Source organism: Pogoniulus pusillus, chromosome 41 (genome assembly GCF_015220805.1).
Source record: "Pogoniulus pusillus isolate bPogPus1 chromosome 41, bPogPus1.pri, whole genome shotgun sequence".
NCBI classification, from domain to species: Eukaryota; Metazoa; Chordata; class Aves; order Piciformes; family Lybiidae; genus Pogoniulus; species Pogoniulus pusillus.
The window spans coordinates 5,845,842-5,864,118 of record NC_087304.1 but is presented as its reverse complement, the minus strand read 5'-3'; the positions used below and the strand labels follow the sequence as shown (position 1 = coordinate 5,864,118).

Below are 18,277 nucleotides of genomic sequence, written 5' to 3'. Positions count from 1 at the left end.
GCAGGTCCCATAATCCTCATCAAGGAAATTAAGCCACGCATTGATTCTTCAGCAGGGGCTGCACTGCCAGCAGGAGGCTGCAAAGGGCTTGCATAACCACTTACGTGCCACAGAGCCACGCTGCCCGGCCAGCCCCGGGGCCAGCCTGCCTGCCAGGCAGCAGCAGCATCATCGGGATGGACTAGGACCAGGCCACCACAGCTTTGGGCTGCTGGCACCGCTGCCAGCCCTGACTGTCACTATGGGTAGGCACTGCGGGTAGCAGCTGTCTAGGCACAGCTCTGTGCCCTCATTACCCCTTCCTGGGCAGGGAGAAGTGTTTGGCTACAGGGTGAGGCCACAAGGCTTCAGCACTTGCCAGGAGGGGCAGAGGCAGCAGCCCATAGGCAGCCCTCACCCAGCTCCAAGGGCAGGAGCAGTGGCAGAAGTCCACGGAGCTCACTGCTGGCAGGAAGAAGAGGAGCTCTCACCACATCCTCCATGCTCTTCACAGGCACCAACGCAGCAAAGACCTCACACTTTAGCTCTCTCCCCCCAGGAAAGAGCAGAGTGAAGGGGAAAAAAAGCTGCTTAGAGAGCAAGAAGGGGCAGGAGCATGCCCGGCAGGCTGGGGCCAAGCCCTGACCTCAGAACCGCAAGAGGGGGAGCACCACTCCTGTCTCCCTTCCTAAGGGCTTGAGCCCCTGCAGAGCTGCTAACAGTCGGTGATTAGAGCAGAGCCCGAGCTGGCACGGGAGCCAGGCACAGCATCGTGTTCTCCAGCCAGACATGAGTCAGCAGCTTGGGCACTCCAGGGGGGCTCCTGCCCGCAGGGAAGAGACCAAAGCCCAAACAGAGGTGGAAAAAAAGAAGAGAGAGGAATCATCTTTATTTGTGAAGTGTTACAGATGGAACAGTTCAAAGCTATCCAGCAATAAGAGGCGTTAAGACTCCACTGAGCATCGGTCTGCTCTCAGGCTCCTGTCACACAAACATCCTTGATGGCTCAAGCACAAAACAGGCTGTGAACTGCCCCCTCCCCCCCCCCAACCCGCCCCCAGCCCCTCTTCACCCTGCCCCTACACTCCCCACAAGCAGCAGCTCCAGAAGAAACACAGACAAAGCCACGAAATAAGTTAGCAGCAGCAGCAGCTGCCCTGACCCCGTGCCCAGCTCCTGGTTGTGTTTCACTGAGGAGAGCTCTGAAGGAGCTGCTGGCACCGGCGCAGCCCTGGGCGCAGGGCAGGTGAAGGGGCACAGGCAGAGGATGAGCCTGGTGGCCTTTACAAGCCACATGCCACTCCCACAGCAGGAGAGGTGCAGCCTTGGCTCAGGTGATGCCCTGGTAAAAAGAGACCCTCCTAAAGCCCTTGATCAAAGTCAGGTCATCCCCTGGGGGCTCACCGGAGCAGCCTCTCCCCACGCCCACACAACAGGCAGGAGGCAGAGACCCGCTGGGAACAGTGACAATGCCAACCAGGTCCCAGAGCTGGGCAGTGTGGCAGGGCAAGGGGGGCACATCAGGACAGCCCTGCCTGGCACTCTGATCTCCCTAGAGCTAGGAGAGAAGTTTCCCTCCCTCCCATCCCCTCCAGCTCCTCTCCCTAATCTCCCTAGAGCTAGGAGAGAAGTTTCCCTCCCATCCACCCCCAGCCCACGCTCTCTGCACCAACAGAGAACCCTAGGGCAGAGCTTGTGCCAGTGACCTACCCTAGCAGGGACAGGGATTTACATTTACAGGTAGGAAAAAAACCAAAACCCTCCCACGACTCTTTTTATTTAAAAAAAAAAAGTGTATTTTAGATTCTACAACTTAAAAGTTCCTTTAGAAAGTGAAGTAACTGAAACTCAAGGACACACTAAAGTCTTCCTGCTGCTATTTTTACCCAACTCACACACACAAAAAAAAGAGAAAACCAAACAAATTAAAAGAAAATAAAATTGTCCAGAGGAGTTCTTCATCTACAGGTCACCTGGCAGGAAGGAAAAAAAGGGCAATGAGGTAAGCCCAGATGTACCTGGAAGGTTGGAGGGGGATGATGGAGCAGTACAGGATGAAGCTGTGGGCTAGGAGTCATCTGCTTGAGCCTAGGGCAGGGGTTTCCAGCCAGCCCAAGCCTCTTCCCCCAGTGATGCTCCAGAGCCAGCCCAAGCTTCTTCCCCTCACGATGCTCCCTCTCCCCCCCACACTGCTCCCAGAGCCAGCCCAAGCCTCTCCCCCCCACACTGCTCCCAGAGTCCTGCAGCTGAGTGCATCACTTTCTCCTCCTCCCCTGCTGTCTGGGCAGAGGCCACACTGCTGACCCCCCAGACACTCCCAGAAGCTTTGGCAGCTTCCTACTGGGCTACTTAGAGTTCATGTTTGAGCTTCACAGCAGCATTTCCCTCCCCTCTCCCCAGATCCTATGGGATGAGGCTGGGTCTGAAGTGCCTCTGCTTGCATGGATGCTTCTGGGCAGAGACAGGAATTGCAGCTGGGCTTCAGCATCTACTAGAGCAGAGCCCCAGCCAGGTCACAGAGAGAGATGGGCAACCCTGGGCACTGAGAGGAGGTGAAAAGCTTGGCACAGCAGCTGCCCCTGGGACAGCACTCACCTGGCCCCTGCTCAGTTGGCGTTTCTCTGGCGGACGTTCTTGTCCTTGTGGTTGGTGGCATTGCTCTTCCTGCAAGGAGAAGGGGGGCAGTGAGGAAAGAAAGAGCCTCACCCTCTCACCAGTGTCATTCAGATCCAGGTGATGGTCAAGAGGAGGTGAGGGTGAGATGAGATCAGTTACCAGAGCAGTGTCAGGCTGTCCTGGCTTGCCCCTCCCTTCTGCTGATGGGGGAGGCAAGGGCAGGAGGCAAACAAAGGCTTGGGTCGTGTCCCCTCCCAAAGTGAGAAACAGGTACCCAGAGGTGTTTAGGTACTTGTTGGTGTCTTGCCCAAATAAGGGTGAGCAAGCCCTGGGAGTGACCTATTGTGGTCAGGTTGGCAAATGCCATCTGATTGGTGACTGTGGCCAAAGGAGCCTCTGCACTGGGGCAAGTCATAGAAACAGAGCTGCAAGCAGCAGAGCTGCTTCTGCCTTGCTGCCTCACTGCTCATGGGCACCCTGTTCTGCTCTGCCTTGTGCCTCAGAGCAGCCTAGCCCTGATGTTTTGGCCTTGAAATGCCTGCAAACTGAAGTGCCTCAAGTTTCCCAGGAGAAGGCATTAAGTGCCTCATGCCATGGTGAGAAGTGCCACCAACAGGGTGCTCTCTGCACAGCTGCAAGAGATTCTGCCTGCACCTCTGCAAACCTCCATGCCAAGGGGAACTAGGAGCAGGTCAGAGAACCTCTGCCTCTTTCCCAGCACCCTGGGAAGATCTGGGAGCTCCAACACTGCCACAAAGGAGCCAGGGACTATCTGGAAACCTCTCCTCCACCAGAGTGAGCAGCACAGATGTTCCCTGTGGCTCCAGGCTGCCTATCTGTAAGTGAGGCAAAGCCATTCTGTGGCAAAGCTGTTCCAGGTTTCTGGTTCTCCTAACTGAATGAATTGCCCAGAAGCATCCTTGGGAAGATTTTTCCTGCTGAATTAGAACCCAAATGGACCTCATTTGCATACAGCTGTGGGTGGGGCTTTCTGGAAATGAAATTCATTATCTATTTTATAGTTCCTGCCTTGCTAAGTGCCACAACTAAACCAGAGGCAGGCACTGCTGCCACCCTGCAGACATGAAATGAACCATGGGGGCAAGTCCTCCTCCACCCAGTGAGCTGCTCTGTCATTCCCATGTCAGAGCTGATCCATGTGATGGATGAGATCTGCCAGGACAGATCTGTCTAGGCAGCAAAAAAGCAGGATACTTACAGTGGTGCAGAGCCTCCATCATCATCTTCACAGTCAGGACAAGCATAGAGAGAAAGAACAGACAGAGTCAGGGCAGAGCATGGCCAAAGGAATCCCTGACAGCTCCCAGCACTTTGGGTGCTGCATTCCAGGCAGGTTACAGGCACATGGGATACTGCTGCCTGCACAGGACTGCACCCAAAAGGTCACCTCACCCACAGGGCTCTCGTTTCACCAGGGGCTGCTTCTCACCAGAGCACAACCAGCCCTGCCTGAGCTTTAAGCTGCTTCTTCCTGGCTGAAGTTTAGACAAGGCACAAAGTTAAGAGCAGCTCAATCTGCTGGCCCAGGGGGAGCCTGGCTGGCAGGAGAACACAATCACCACCACCTCCAACCAGTCAGTAGAGGTCAGGTCTGGCAGCTGCTTGGTCAAACCCAAGACCACCCCCAAGAGGCCATGGCACTGGAGTCACCCCAGGAAGCAGCCCCTGCAGTGGCACTGCTGAGAGGTGATGCCAGTTTAACACTTGTGCCCTGCACACCCTCAGCTCAGCCTTCCCATCACCCCCAGCTGAGGGAAAGCCACAAGTCTACCCCACAGCACCATCTGTCCAGGCAGCTCCTGAACAGAGCCCAGACTTGCACAGGAAGCAAAGGGGATCCCAGATGGGATGTGTCAGGGATGAGGATTTCAGCAGCAGGACAACCTCCTCCCTCCCAGCAGAGAGCACCAGAAGACACACACCACATCCTTGCTACAGCTAAGAGAACAACTCTGCCAACATCTGCCAAGTCCTGGGGCCTTTCACCAGCTCCTTGCAATTTGCTCCCCTCCAAAAGAAGGCTCCCCACAACCTCTTCCACAGCCCAGCAGCAAGGCCCAGGCTGTGAGCACTGGGACTGCTGTGTGCACCAAGACCTGCAGGCAGCTGGTGAGAGGACAGATGGAGACATGGCTGCAGCTACCTCCTACTTACCATGCAAGGTGGCACCCAGCAGCAGAGGAGGGAAGAGTGGAAAGGTAACACCAGCAAGGACACCAGACCATGAGTCAAACTCTGCCCACCCCAGGTAACAGGGAGCAGCCAGCTCACAACCACACCGAGGGACACTGGTCTGAGCTGTGCCTTACTCTCACCTCCCCTCAAGAGGGGAGAAGGGACAAAGACTTCTAGGGAGAGAGAACCACTTCACAGCAGGAAAGCACAGAGCTGTGTGTCTGTCAGACAGGTCTGATGCTCTATCCTCATCCACAAGCACTCAGGACACCAGGCTGGAGAGCCCTGGCCAAGGAGCAGCAGAACGCAAGGACACACATCCTGTCCTCACCTGCTGCAGCTCTGACAGCCCTGACACGATCTGGGCCAGGCTGATGGCATCAGAAACCAGATCACTCCACACCCAGGCTATAGGGTTGGAGGGTTTTTAGCAGGGAGATGCAGCTGTGACATCTGGAAGGTGCCCAGAGAAGGGCCACAAGGATGAGCAGAGGGCTGGAGCTGCTCTGCTGGGAGCAGACTGAGGCGGTTGGAGCTGTGCAGGCTGGAGAGGAGAAGGCTCCCAGGTGACTTTATTGTGACCTTTCAGTATCTTAAGGGGGCTACACGAAAGCTGGGGAGGGACTTTTGAGCCTGTCAGGGAGTGACAGGACTGGGGGGAATGGAACAAAGCTGGAAATGGGCAGAGTCAGCCTGGAGGTTAGGAAGAAGTTGTTCAGCAGGAGGGTGGGGAGAGCCTGGAAGGAGTTGCCCAGGGAGGTGGTGGAAGCCTCATCCTCGGAGGTGTTTAAGGCCAGGCTGGCTGAGGCTGTGGGCAGCCTGATCTGGTGTGAGGTGTCCCTGGGCATGGCAGGGGGGGTTGGAACTGGCTGATCCTTGTGGTCCCTTCCAACCCTGACTGATTCTGTGATCCTAGAGCAGACCTCTCCCTCTGCCAAGGGTGTCTGAGCCTCTGCTCCTAGAGCTGCCGTGAGCAGCACACCCCAAGCCCTGCAGCCAGGGGAGGGGTATCTGGTTTCAGCCCCTCTACTGCACCTCTCAGCACTCATCCCGCCCGAAGCGTGTCCCCCCCGCCGGGGGCTGAGCAGGAAGGATGCCCAGCATTTACACTTCATTGTTCCCGGGATCAGATAGAGGAGGGGCAGCTGAGCCAACACAATGCAGATCCCGAGATAAGGAAAGGGAGGAGCCGATACTTCCAGAACTGATTAAAGATAGCCCCAGGCTTTGAGAGTCAGGATGCGAGGGCCTGAAGATCCCAAACAGATCCATGACCTGCACCTGGCTTCAGCTAAGCCCAGTCCCGCGGAGCTGCTGACACAGCCCCACCCCCAGCAGCAAAGCTCTTTAGAAAGCAGCTTCTCCAGAGGCTCAGCTGCCAGAGAAAGCCTCATCCTGGAGACACTGTTCTGAAGCCCTTGAGCAAAGTGCAGAGCAACCGAAGGGTCAGGCTGACCTGTGCTCAACCTTATCTGGCTGCAGATCCAAGGCACAGCCTGGCAAACACACTGCAATCCCCTGCAGCAGCTTCGGGGCTCTGCAGCCTGGTGAAGACTTCTCAGGGCACTTCTAAGCCGTAGTGAAGCAACCCTCAAACTAACACCCACCTGATGGAGCTCACTGCAGGACACGGTAAGGGGCAGTGGTTTGAAACTGGAGCAGAGGAGACTTAAGTTGGACACCAGGAGGAAATTCTTCACTAGGAGGGCAGTGAAATACTGAAACAGGGGTGTGGTGGAGGCCCCATCCCTGGAGGCACTCAAGAGCAGCCTTAAAGTGGCCCTGGGCAACCTGATCTAATTGGAGGTCTCCCTGCTGCGTGCAGGGGGGGGGGGGATAAGATGAGCTTTGAGGGTCCCTTCCAACTCGATGCAATCTGTGAATCTGAATATTTTGGCTGCACCCTTACAAGGTCCTTGGTCCCTCCAGAATGATCTAACTCAAGCACCTCTGACCCTCATCTGATGAACTTCTCTTTGGGAACATCTTGGCTGCACCCCACAAGAGAAGAAGGCTCCAAGGTGACCTTCTTGTGACCGTTCAGTATCTTAAGAGGGCTACAAGAAAGCTGGGGAGGGTCTTCTTAGGCTGTCAGGTAGGACTGGGGGGGATGGAACAAAGCTGGAAATGGGCAGAGTCAGCCTGGATGTTAGGAAGAAGTTGCTGAGCATGAGGGTGGGGAGAGCCTGGCAGGGGTTGCCCAGGGAGGTGGTGGAAGCCTCATCCCTGGAGGTGTTTGAGGCCAGGCTGGCTGAGGCTCTGGCCAGCCTGATCTAGTGTGAGAAAGCCTCATCCTAGAGGCACTGTTCTGAAGCCCCTGAGCAAAGTGCAGAGCAACCAAAGGGTGAGGTTCCCCCTCCATGGCAGGGGGGGTTGGCATTGGCTGATCCTTGTGGTCCCTTCCAACCCTGACCGATTCTACGACACTAAGTTCCTCGGTCCCTCCAGAAAGCTTTCACCACATCCCTTCTTACCATCGAGAACCTCATCTGGCTTCCTCCTCTTCTCGTAGATGAAGATGATGGTGACAAGGACGAGGACCTCAGCCACGATGCCCAGGAAGGGCCAGAGGGCTGCCAGGCGGCTGCGCACACGCAGGTTGACGGCGGCGCCGCCGGTGCCGTAGGCGTTGGTGCCGTTGCAGTGGTAGTCTCCTGTGTCCTCCTCGATGCTCAGCTTCAGGATGCGCAGCTCTGTCTTGTTGCCACTGCTCTTGATGATGTATCGACCTGAGCCATTGACCAGGGGCTGCCAGGAGAGAGGCAGAGACCAGAGGGCACTCTCAGGGCAGCGCAGGCACCAGAGGAGCTGCTCCCCGCACCTGGGTCTACTGCTGCAGAACCTCTCCTCACCAGGGCACTGAGGAGGCTGCTTTGAAAGGGTTCATCTTGGTGGGATGGAATCAAAGCTCTCTCCCAGACTAAATAATTCTAAGATGAAGTCCAGCTGCCAACCAAACACCACCATGGCCCCATCCAGCTGTCACACCTGTCTGGAACAGCTCCAAAGATGGGCACTCCACCACCCCCCTGGGCAGCCTCTGCCAATCCCTGGCCACTCTTGCAGTAAAGAAATCTTTCCTCAGCTCCAACCTAACCCTCCCCTGGCACCATTTCAGGCCATTTCATCTTGTTCGACCACCTGATCCTAGGGACAAGAGACCAACCCCACCTCACTCCAGCCTCCTTTCAAGGAGCTGTAGAGAGCAAGGAGGTCTCCCCTCAGCCTCCTCTTCTCCAGGCTGAAGACTTCCAGCTGCTCCTCCCCAGCCCTGTTTCTCCAGACCCTTCCCCAGCTTTGCTGCCCTCCTCTGCACCTGCTCCAGTCCCTCAATGTCCTTCTTGGAGTGAGGCACCCAAAAACAGACTCAGAACTCAAGGTGTGGCCTCAACCAGTGCTCCATACAGGGGCACAGTCACCTCCCTGTGGCCACAGATGAGCTCCTCCATTTCTTTGCAGGGAAGCAGGAAAAGAAAGAGCAGCAACCACTTACCTCCTGACCATTTTTGCTCCAGACCCAAGTGACAACTGGGGGGAAAGAGGAACTCTTGCAGGTCAGCACACCAGTGTCCCCCTCGTTGCCATGCTCAGACTTCTTGTAGGCTGTCACCTGTGGGGGAACTGGGACCAGAGAAAGAGGAAAAACTTCAGACCCAAAGAGCTCTACCCCCTGCAGTCCACCTCACCACAAAGTTATTCACAAAGCCTGACTCCAGCTGCAGAAGCTGAGGGGTTTGCTCCCTTCCCTTGCCTGCTGGTTGGCACTGTTTGAACCACTTGGTCTAGCAGGAGGTGTCCCTGCTCATAGCAGGGAGGTTGGAACTAGATGATCCCTTAAGGTCCCTTCCCACCCAAACCATTCCATGATTTTCAGAGCTCTCCCATCAGAGCTACTTCAATAAGGGTTCAGACTGATGTGTCCACCAGATAGTGCTCCTCTCCCACTCTTTTCGTGGGAACATGTCCACAGCAGAAGGCTGATTTAATGCAAGGTCCAAGAGGTGACCCTGCAGAGACATCAACTGCCTGACAACATGGAGCTGCCTGCCAGAGCAAGTCTGGCAGCAGTTGTGTAGAGCCCCTGAAGGCTTCTTAGTAAAGGGTTAGAAGCAGCTCTTTGAGAAGCTGAAAAGACCCCAAAGCCACACACCCAGGAGGTCAGAGCTCCTCCTCCTCAGACCCAGAACGAAACATGGAGTTACCTGAAATATTCACTTGGCCTTTTACCTCAGGGGTTGTTTTGTAGACACACTCATAGACACCAGAGTGCTCCTCCATCTTCCCCTCAATCCTGCCAAAACCAGGATGTGGCAGATGAAGCATCAACACAAGTGACAGCCATGAAGAGACCAAACCCCACACCCATGGCCACACCATGTATAGCATCAGCCATCTCCCCAGCCATCCTCTCCCATTCCACCTCTGCTATTGCCATTCCACCCTCTTCCTACACCAACCCAACTCTCTGCCTTCTCTCCCCACACCAAGGGATGCTCCTACACCAACCCAGCTCTCTGCCTTCTCTCCCCACACCAAGGGATGCTCCTACACCAACCCAACTCTCTGTCTTCTCTCCCCACACCAAGGATGTTCTTACTCCAACCCAACTCACTTGTGCCCTGGGATAGGACAAGGAGTAATGGGTGTAAGCTGCAGCACAGGAGGTTCCAGCTCAACACAAGAGGGAACCTCTTGACTGTAAGGGTCCCAGCACACTGGAACAGGCTCCCCAGAGAGGCTGTGGAGTCTCCTTCCCTGGAAACTTTCCAGGCCTGTCTGGATGTGTTCCTTTGATCTGTGCTAGATTGTGTGGTCCTGCTCTGGCAGGGGGGTTGGACTTGATCTCCTTGGGTCCCCTTCCAACTCCTAATATCCTGTTATCTGTGAACTCTCTGCCTTCTCTCCCCACACTAAGCTTGGGCCACAACTTCACCTACCCCAAGTCTGACACTTAGGACCCACAATCAGCTGCCAGTGGTCACTGAATGTCCAAACCCAGCAGCTTCCACCCCCTAACCCAAGGCACTCCTGCCATCAGGGCCTCTACTATTCAAGACTCAGACTGTTAGCTAGGCAGAGATGAGGAAACCCAGCAGCACCAGGACACCCTCACCAGGCACAGGGCCCTGTGCTCCCTTAAGAAGTGGCCAACTCCATACTCCTCCTCCTCCTCCCACACCCCAGGCTCTTCAAACAGCCAGCTCACACCCTACTGAGCAGAGCCAAAAGTCCGAGGTGCACCAAGCAAGTCCTCTGATCAGCACAACCCAGGACACAGCCAAACACCTGATGTGAGCCCTCAGCCCTGCAGCTCCCCACTAATGGACAATGAGCTGAGAGGGAAGTCCACTGAAACCCAGGACAAAGAAACCCCTCAGCTGGGCTGCTCTGGGCCAATCCAAGCACCGGGAAAGCCTCTCCCCATCTTCCTTCGGGTAAAGCTGCTGCAATGAGATTTAGTGGATTAGGCTGCAGTGCACAAACATCTCCTCCTGCAGCTTAGCCATTCCCTGCTGGAGGGAAGGGGCAGGAGAAGTTCTGCTCCCGTGGCTGCAGTGGGACAAGAGGCTGTTTGTTAGCTGTGCCCCGCACAGCTTCCCACCTCCCCACAGCGCCCGGCGCAGGAATTGAGGTCAGGCGCGGGAGGCTGGGTTATAAATACTCTAATCCTTGTGCAGCTCCTGTTGCTATGGGGAGCCAGGCACGTCGGCACTGCCACACAAAAGGACACCATGCCTCCACAGCTGCTGGGGCACTGCCAGCTGGGCCTGACTGCAGTCAAAGAGGAGAAGCTGGCTGCGTGCTGCCGGTGCGGCTGGGCCCCGCTGCTCCTGCCCGGGCACACCCCACAAAGCTCACAGATGGCAGCAGGGTGGAAGGAACCTTCAAAGGTCATGTTCATAGAATCAAGAAGGTTGGAAGAGGCCTCTAAGATCATCCAGTCCAACCTAGCATCCAGCCCTAGCCAATCAACCAGACCATGGCACTGAGTGCCCCAGCCAGGCTTGGCTTCAACACCTCCAGGGATGGGCACTCCACCACCTCCCTGGGCAGCCCATTCCAATGCCAATCACTCTCTGGCAACAACTTCCTCCTAACAGCCCGCCTGAACTTTCCCTGGCACAGCTTGAGGCTGTGTTCCCTTGTTCTGGCCCTGGCTGCCTGGCAGCAGAGCCCAACCCCACCTGGCTACAGCCTCCCTGCAGGCAGCTGCAGGCAGCAATGAGCTCTGCCCTCAGCCTCCTCTGCTGCAGGCTGCACACCCCCAGCTCCCTCAGCCTCTCCTCACAGGGCTGTGCCCCAGGCCACTCACCAGCCTTGCTGCCCTTCTCTCAACACCTTACAGCACCTCAACATCTCTCTTGAATTGAGGAGCCCAGAACTGGGCACAGCACTCCAGGGGTGGCCTGAGCAGTGCTGAGCACAGGGGCACAAGAACCTCCCTCGTCCTGCTGCCCACACTGCTCCTCAGCCAGCCCAGGATGCCATTGGCTCTGCTGCCCACCTGGGATGCAGTTGAGAGCCCATCCGTGGAGACATCCAGGATCAGACCTAATGTGGGCCTGGGCAGGCTGATCTAGTTGAAGATATCCTTGCTGACTGCAGGTGGGTTGGACAAGATGGAGATAGTGGCTGGAGAGCAGCCAGGCAGAAAGAGACCTGGGGGTGCTGGTAGATAGTAGCTGAACAGGAGGCAGCATTGTGCCCAGGTGGGATGCCATTGGCTTCTGCTGGCAGGAAACAAAGTGCCTCTGGTAAAAAGCCTGTCCCCCACCTTCAGAGCTCTCTGAGCCTGCCCCACACTCACGTGTAGCTGGTGGAAGTGCCTGACTCCTTGTCCGTCGCCAGGGATTTGTCTCCAAGCACCCACTCGTGGCCCTCGATGCCAGAGGAATGCCCACTCATGTTACAGGTGAGGACCAGCTTGCCAGCAACTGTGGCTACCTGAGTCTTGATGTCTGGACCTGCATTTGAAACAGTTCAACCCAAGTTACCCTGAGGTACTGGAGGCTGTGCCCCCACCCCAGAACCTCCGCCGCAGTTACCCAAACCCACAGCTTCTCGTCCCTGTCACAGCTTCCACTTACCTCTGCAGCCAGTTTCCCACCAGGACTGACCACACCAGCACAGGCATCTCAAACACCAGGTGATTGAGGCCTGGTTGCACCTAGTGGTAGCTGCTGGTGCCCCTGTGCTTGCTCCCAGCACAGGCAGGACCTCTGCCTGGTGCTCTGAAGCATTCCAAGCCTCCTGCTGTTCCCACAATGGGCGCAGCCCCGGCAGGGCTCTCAGTGTTCAATAAGCAATGGAAAAGGTCAAGCTCTGAAGGGCAGAGCAGAGCTCTCTGTGTTTAGAAGCCACCACAGCTCTTGCTGTGCCACCACCCTCCAGACTGAGCAGATGCAGACACCTCCAGGAACAGAATGGGTGGCTGGCAGCAGAGACCCTCTTGTGAGGGGCACCAAACCAGACCACGTGCGAGCTGCGAGCCCAAGATTAGATTCCTGCAGGGAGGACAACAGAGAACCACAGCTCCAGAAGGTCCTGGACCTCCCTGTGCCAAGCAGCAGTTAAGTTATGCAACCTAAGATGACTCAGGCACTTCTCCCGGTAGGAGGCAGCCCCAGAACAAAGTGACACAGCCCTGGTGGCATCACAGCTCCTACCCTTGGCCCAACCTCAAAACTCCTGGAAGGAAGAGATTTTGCACCACGCTGACAGGCACTTGGCTCTTCCCTCCCACCCAAGCTGCACTGGAAGGAAGGTTCTGCTGGAGCCATGTGCTCCCTGGCACAGCAACGCTGAGCAGGCTGCCAGGCTGCTCTGCTAACCTCAGGATGGATGTTAAGGCTTCAAGAAAAGCAGGATGTGAACACCCCCTGGAAACCAACCCAGGTGTCCATTCCTAGGAGCAGCCACCCCTCAGCTCCCCAGCTTTGACCAGCGGCAGGCTACAGCAGAGAGGGAAACTGATCACTTCCACAGGACAAGCAACTAGGTCACGACTGCCGCACACAGACAGGGCCACTTCAAAAACGGTTGCATGGAGAAGGCTCAAAGCAGGTTTTGATCCCCACAGCTTTGTGTCACTAAGAGCTAAAAGCGAGCTCAGAGCAGGAGCGGTCACCAGAGCGGGAGCTGGACGGACGAGCTGCAGGGAAGGGCCAGTTTGCCAGTGGTGGTTAGGGCAGAGTCTAAGGCACAGAACCAATTCTGCAGGTCAGCAGCAGGGTTTCGGAGGCACTCAAGGAATGAGCAGGGACGTTCCAGGTCTTTGGCTCCGGGGGTAAAAAAAAAACACAACGCCACCAAAAGAGGCAGAGGCTCGCCGGGAGGGCGCTTTGGTTGGGAAGCCACAACCCTTTTTGAGCAGGGCCGTTTCGGGTGGAGCCACAGGTGATGCAGGAGACGACAGAGGGTGGGAGCACTCTCTCTGCTCTACAGCCTGGGGGAGGGGTGGGGAGGGGCAGGAAGGTGAGGGAAGCTTTTTTGGGAGCCACAGGACACAGGTGCGGAGGGAGAGGGGGGGGGTGAGCATGGCAGGAGACTGGACACCGGTGCCCGAGCAAGTGCCCAGGAGGCCTCGGGGGGGGCCACTCACGTTCGATGACAAAAAGGTTTGCCTGGGAACGGATCCACTTGACTTTGGGGCTCTTCGACAAGTGGTTGCGGTCGGGGTCGTTGCTGGCCCGGCACTCGTACATGCCCGAGTCGTCGCCCGTGAGGTTGGCAATGTAGACGGTGCTGGTAGAGTGCAGGTTGTAGGTGGCGTTGATTTTGACACGGTCCTGCCGTGCACCGTCCCAGAGCTGAGCATAGGTCTCATTGGGGTCGTTCCCCTCAAACCACCACTGGATCTCGGGGATGGGGTTGCCAATCGCCTCGCAGTGCAACTCGACGCTGTCCTGAGTCAGTCTCTTTTGAGACAGAGGTGACTTTATAAAACCAGCTATGAGTTGGAGAGGTATTAGTGCAAAGGGTTAGTGCAAAGCAAGAGTCGACCCTCTGTGAGCAACAACAACCACCACAAAAGAGAGCCACTGAAGAGAGGCCACACACACAAAACCTTCAGACCTCTCTTCTCTTCCCCTCCCTTTCCCTTCCACCTCGCTGAACTCTGCCCAGCTCACACAGGGCTGTTGTTGGCTGCAGAGGCAAAGATTCCAAACCATACTTCTGTGGCACTGCTGCAAAAGAGCCACTATAGAGCAAGGCAAACCGGCAGAGGAGATTCCCACCGCTCAGGCAAGACACCCCAAGGCATCGCCTGCCTGCTGCGAGGGGCAAGGTCACAGCAGGGAGCTCGCCAGAGCCGCACCGAGAGCCTGCAGCACTCTCGCCAGTCCCCAGCTCAGGATGAAACAGCAAGAGAAGCCTGTCGCAAGGGCTTAGCCACCCCACCGCACACTCTGACCCCAACTTCAGCATCCTCTAAGCTCTGAACGTGTCCATCCCTCCTCGGTGCACATGCTTGAGGTTGGCTGACCATAACCCAGGGAGCCTGGGCACCCCCATGGCCATGCCATGCCCAGGAGACAGCAGTGTGCTGCCACACAGCCCCTGCCGCTGGTCCCTCTGCCCACCCTGCTGCTCTGCCCTGCGCTCGCACTTGCTCTGCTCCCCAACATGCCCTGCAGATGCATCTTAAGCACAGCACTAAGGTAAGGGTTTTTCTGGGAGGGGAGGAGTGGAAGATCTTGCAATCCTTGAGATGAGGCAAGGCAGTGAGGAAATGATGTCTGGAGCTGGCTGTGATACAGAGAAATCAGACTTCTCCTCTCGGGCAAGAGAAGCCTGCAGAGCTAAATTAGTAATCGCCAGATTAAAGGCAGCAGAGGAGCCGCAGGCTGGAGCTGAGCAGCTCCCAGAGCCAGAGGGGTCAGAGCTCTTCAAAACAGTCCAAAGGTAGCTCCATGAGCCACTGGACTGTGGAAACCTCCACTGCCAAACATCTCCAGGCTTCCAGCCAACACAGCAGGGCCGCTGTGACCAGCAGCCCCCAGGCACAGCCTGCCCACACCTCGGCCAAGAGGACAACAGAACCCCCCCGGGAGCCACGCAGGGGAGGCAGGAAGGGAGGTTCTGGCAACATCGCTTCAGGAAAAGCCATCCCCTGGGCTCGGGGGTCACTTACGTGACTCAACTCCAGGCATGTCGAAGAAGAAATTAGTTAAGAACAACTCATTAAGCTTGCAACAGGCTTCCTGCACCTCAGAGGTGCCCACAGCAGGTTCCCAGGGCATCCTGCACTCCCCAGGAGGGCTTCCAGGAAATCCATTTGCTCAGCTACTACAGACCTCAGCAGTTCATGACTGTGTACTCCACAGAAGTACCACGAGGGAAATGAGGTGGGAGGGAGCATTTGGGTTTTTTTTTTTTTTGAAGGTCTGAAGGTGTTTTAGTAAGAAATCCCACACCCATTTCTTGTGAGTACAGAAACAAATCAACATTACTGATCTGAGTTTGCTCAGGCTCAAGGAAAACCACCTGTGAGTGAGTCTCAGGAGCCCCAAATAGATCAGTTCTACATTTCTCAAGGGAAAAAAATGAGTTCTTCGTACTAAATCTTTACAAGTCTGAAAGACTAAACACACCTGGATGAGGGAAGGAAGACCTGATCCTCACCCAAGCCAGTTAGAAGGCTGAGGGGGATTTTTCAAGAGTGGGAGGTGATGGAGGTACCCCAAAGGCATCTGCAGAGGAATCAGCTTGTGGGCAGCTTTCCCTCACTCTTGAGCTTCCCTCCCAGAACAACCAAACTGCCTGTTCCAGATGGTTTTACACCACGGGCCTGCAATTAAACACTCCCAAACACCCAGTCCTGAAGAGTCACACAGTGGACTGCAGCACTTGTCAGAGCCTGTCCCATTCTAACCACCACCCGATTCCAGCTGGGAGGAAGATGAAGGGGAGTTTTGCAGGTAGAAGGTTGCTTACTGCAAGCTGACCAAACAGGCTGGTGCAAGGTTATTTGCTCTGTTAGAGGGCACTTTGGGCAGTTCAGACAGGCTGCAGAGCTTCAGCAAGCACCTTCTGCATTCACATACTAACCCCCACCCCAACACAAAACGGATCAGGCAACCACGATCCTGCCAGGAAAGGCTGGGGAGAGGAGCCAGGGAGCCCGGGGCAGCGTAGCACAGGCACCATCAACCCTCTGCCATCAGTCAGAGGCTCGAATGTTTTCCAAATGATGAGGGGCTGAGAGCTGAGATCAACTGGCAAACCCCAGGCAGTCCTCGGAGGTGTGAGCAGACTTCTCCCGGGGGCAGGGCTGTGTGTGATAGAGGTGGACAGCGGCAGACAGGACCAGATAACGCTTTGCGGAGTAACCTTCAAACTTCAAAACAACCTCTCCCCACCGAGCAGAAGGAGGAACTCCCCGGGGTGTAAACAGTGCCTGGAACCCAGGGAGCAGCCGAGCCTGGCCGGAGCCCGCCGCAACTCGCAGCATACACTCTCCCCCCCGGCATGACCTTTGTTTCTTGGCCTCAGAAGGGGACGTCTGAGGCTCTGACACTTCTTGCCACTTGCAGTTTAAAGAGCCCATCTCGCATGGAATCTGTCCCACGAGGCTCAAATCCAAGCACTGCCGAGAGGCTTCACCTCACTTTCCAGTCCCCGACTCTGCTACCCCAAGGAGGCACCAAAAGCAATCTGTGTTGGCTCACAGCGCCCTACAGCCAGGGCAGGACACAAGCGTTACACAACCAACAGCCCTGCAGAGCAGAGGCTTTTCGGACCGAGGATAGAAACAGCCTTCTTCACATCCCATTCGTGACAATCCCTCAGAGGAGAGGCAGCTCAGGGCAGTGCTCAGCGTGGCAGAGGGAGCAGATGATGTAGGCAGCTTCAGTTAGTTCGTGAAACTCACCTTCTGGCCCCAAAAATATCAAGTTTAGGGGAAGGCTCTGCCCTACCCTCCAGTATTAAAACACAAGGGAATACCGGGGGTGGGTATTTATGTCACGACCCTCGATTTTTAGGAATCCTCCTGCTCCTTCACCTGCAGTCACTGGATTTGGCTCAGCTACGTTGAAGTCAGTTTGATACCAAAAAGAGGCTACAAAGTTTCGAGTAGCGACATGCCAAAGAGCCAGGAACAAGAGCTTTAGCATCACTTTGCCACCAGCACCTCCTGCACCAGGTCTGAACCAGAAGCTGGAGCCATCACCTTTGTGCGTGCGGGCTCCACATGCCAACCTTCGAGGCCAGCCCAAGAAGCGAGAAAACGCAGCGTGAGAGCAAAGTGCAGCTCCTTGGCCTTTTAAATACCTCTAAACCAGCTCCCTGCAATTCCCAGCCCTGCACCCAGCTCCCCAGCGCACATCGCCCATGGCCCCGGCCCAACTGCAGCCATTGTCTCCACCTCATTAGAGGATTATCCACTTAAGCACCATGTGAACATCTTGGAAGGTTTTAAAGCCTCGAGATCTCTCACTCCTCATAAGCCCCTGGAAATACCCCAGGCAGCGGCTAGGAGGAATAAAATTCGTCACATCACACCCTAGAGGGTCGTTACTCAGCTCCGTTCCTGCATTTCAGGGGCCGCAAGCTGTCCCCTCCCCAGGGCACCGATGCTAAAGGCTCGGCCGAGCTCTCAGCAGAGCCTGGGGTCTGCCGCAGGCGACCCTCGGGCTCCCGCAGGGGCTCGGCCAGCCCCTCAGCGCCGCTTCACCGGCTCCGCTCCGAGCCCCGCGGGTTCCCCCGCCCCTGCCGGGCCCCGCCCGCCCGCCGTGCGACGTGCCTCGCCGCAGGACGCCCTCGCCGCCGCCTGCTCGGCCCCAACGACTCCACCGGCAGCTGCAGCGCTCTTCACCCCACCCCCACCGGCACCACTCGGGCCCACCGCGGAGCCCTAAAGCCCCACGCAGCCCCAGCGGCTCCCAGCCCTCCGAGGTCTGCTCCATGGAGGCAGACTGCCCCCTCAGAGCCCCTCCGGAGAGCCTCCAACGCCTTCCTACCAATCCTCCCCCGGGCCTCGCAGCCTAACACGGCCCGGAGCGCCTGGGGACTCTCGGTACGAACGAATTCTCACACCCCACCACCCCCCCCTTCGCCATCCCGTACTTGTCCCCACGGCGCCGGTGATCATCTCGCCGAGGAGTAAAAGCGCCAGGAACCCGCACGGCCCCACGCTGCCCGCCGCCATCTCCGCCCGCGCTCCGCGTCCCGCCGCACCGCCCCGCTATAAGCCCCGGCGCCGGGCCACGGCGGAGGGGGCGGGGACAGCGCGGGACACGCCCCCGATGACCACCCCTTGGCCAATCGCGCAGTACTCCGCCGAGCTGTCCCACCCACCCCCGGCACGACCAATCAGAGCGAAGCGCTGGCAATGTCCTTCTCCCCCTCCCGACCCCCTTGAGCGCAGAGCCGGTTCGGGCCGGTCCGCTGCGGCCACGCCCACCGAGCGGGGAAACAGCCAATGGGGAGGCGGGGACGGGAAACAGCCAATGGGGAGGCGGGGACGGGAAACAGCCAATGG

At 56.9% G+C, this 18,277-nt stretch overlaps 1 protein-coding gene across 2 annotated transcripts; it reads right to left on the bottom strand.

Moving 5' to 3' along the window:
- Positions 1-838: 838 nt before the first annotated feature.
- On the bottom strand, positions 839-18,004 carry BSG (basigin (Ok blood group)). 2 transcript variants are annotated; one of them, XM_064174743.1, is made up of 9 exons: positions 17,863-18,004; positions 13,394-13,741; positions 11,600-11,756; positions 8,994-9,082; positions 8,285-8,412; positions 7,266-7,539; positions 3,815-3,839; positions 2,575-2,643; positions 839-1,952 (listed from the first exon to the last, which is right to left on the bottom strand). In XM_064174743.1, the coding sequence occupies exons 1-8, from the start codon at positions 17,942-17,944 to the stop codon at positions 2,586-2,588; spliced, it is 1,161 nt and encodes a 386-aa protein (XP_064030813.1). In that variant the 5' UTR covers positions 17,945-18,004; the 3' UTR covers positions 839-1,952; positions 2,575-2,585. The 2 variants fall into 2 exon arrangements, with proteins under 2 accessions (XP_064030813.1, XP_064030812.1); XM_064174742.1 differs by lacking the exon at positions 13,394-13,741 and having other exon boundaries at positions 17,863-17,996.
- Between the last annotated feature and the right edge of the window lie 273 nt (positions 18,005-18,277).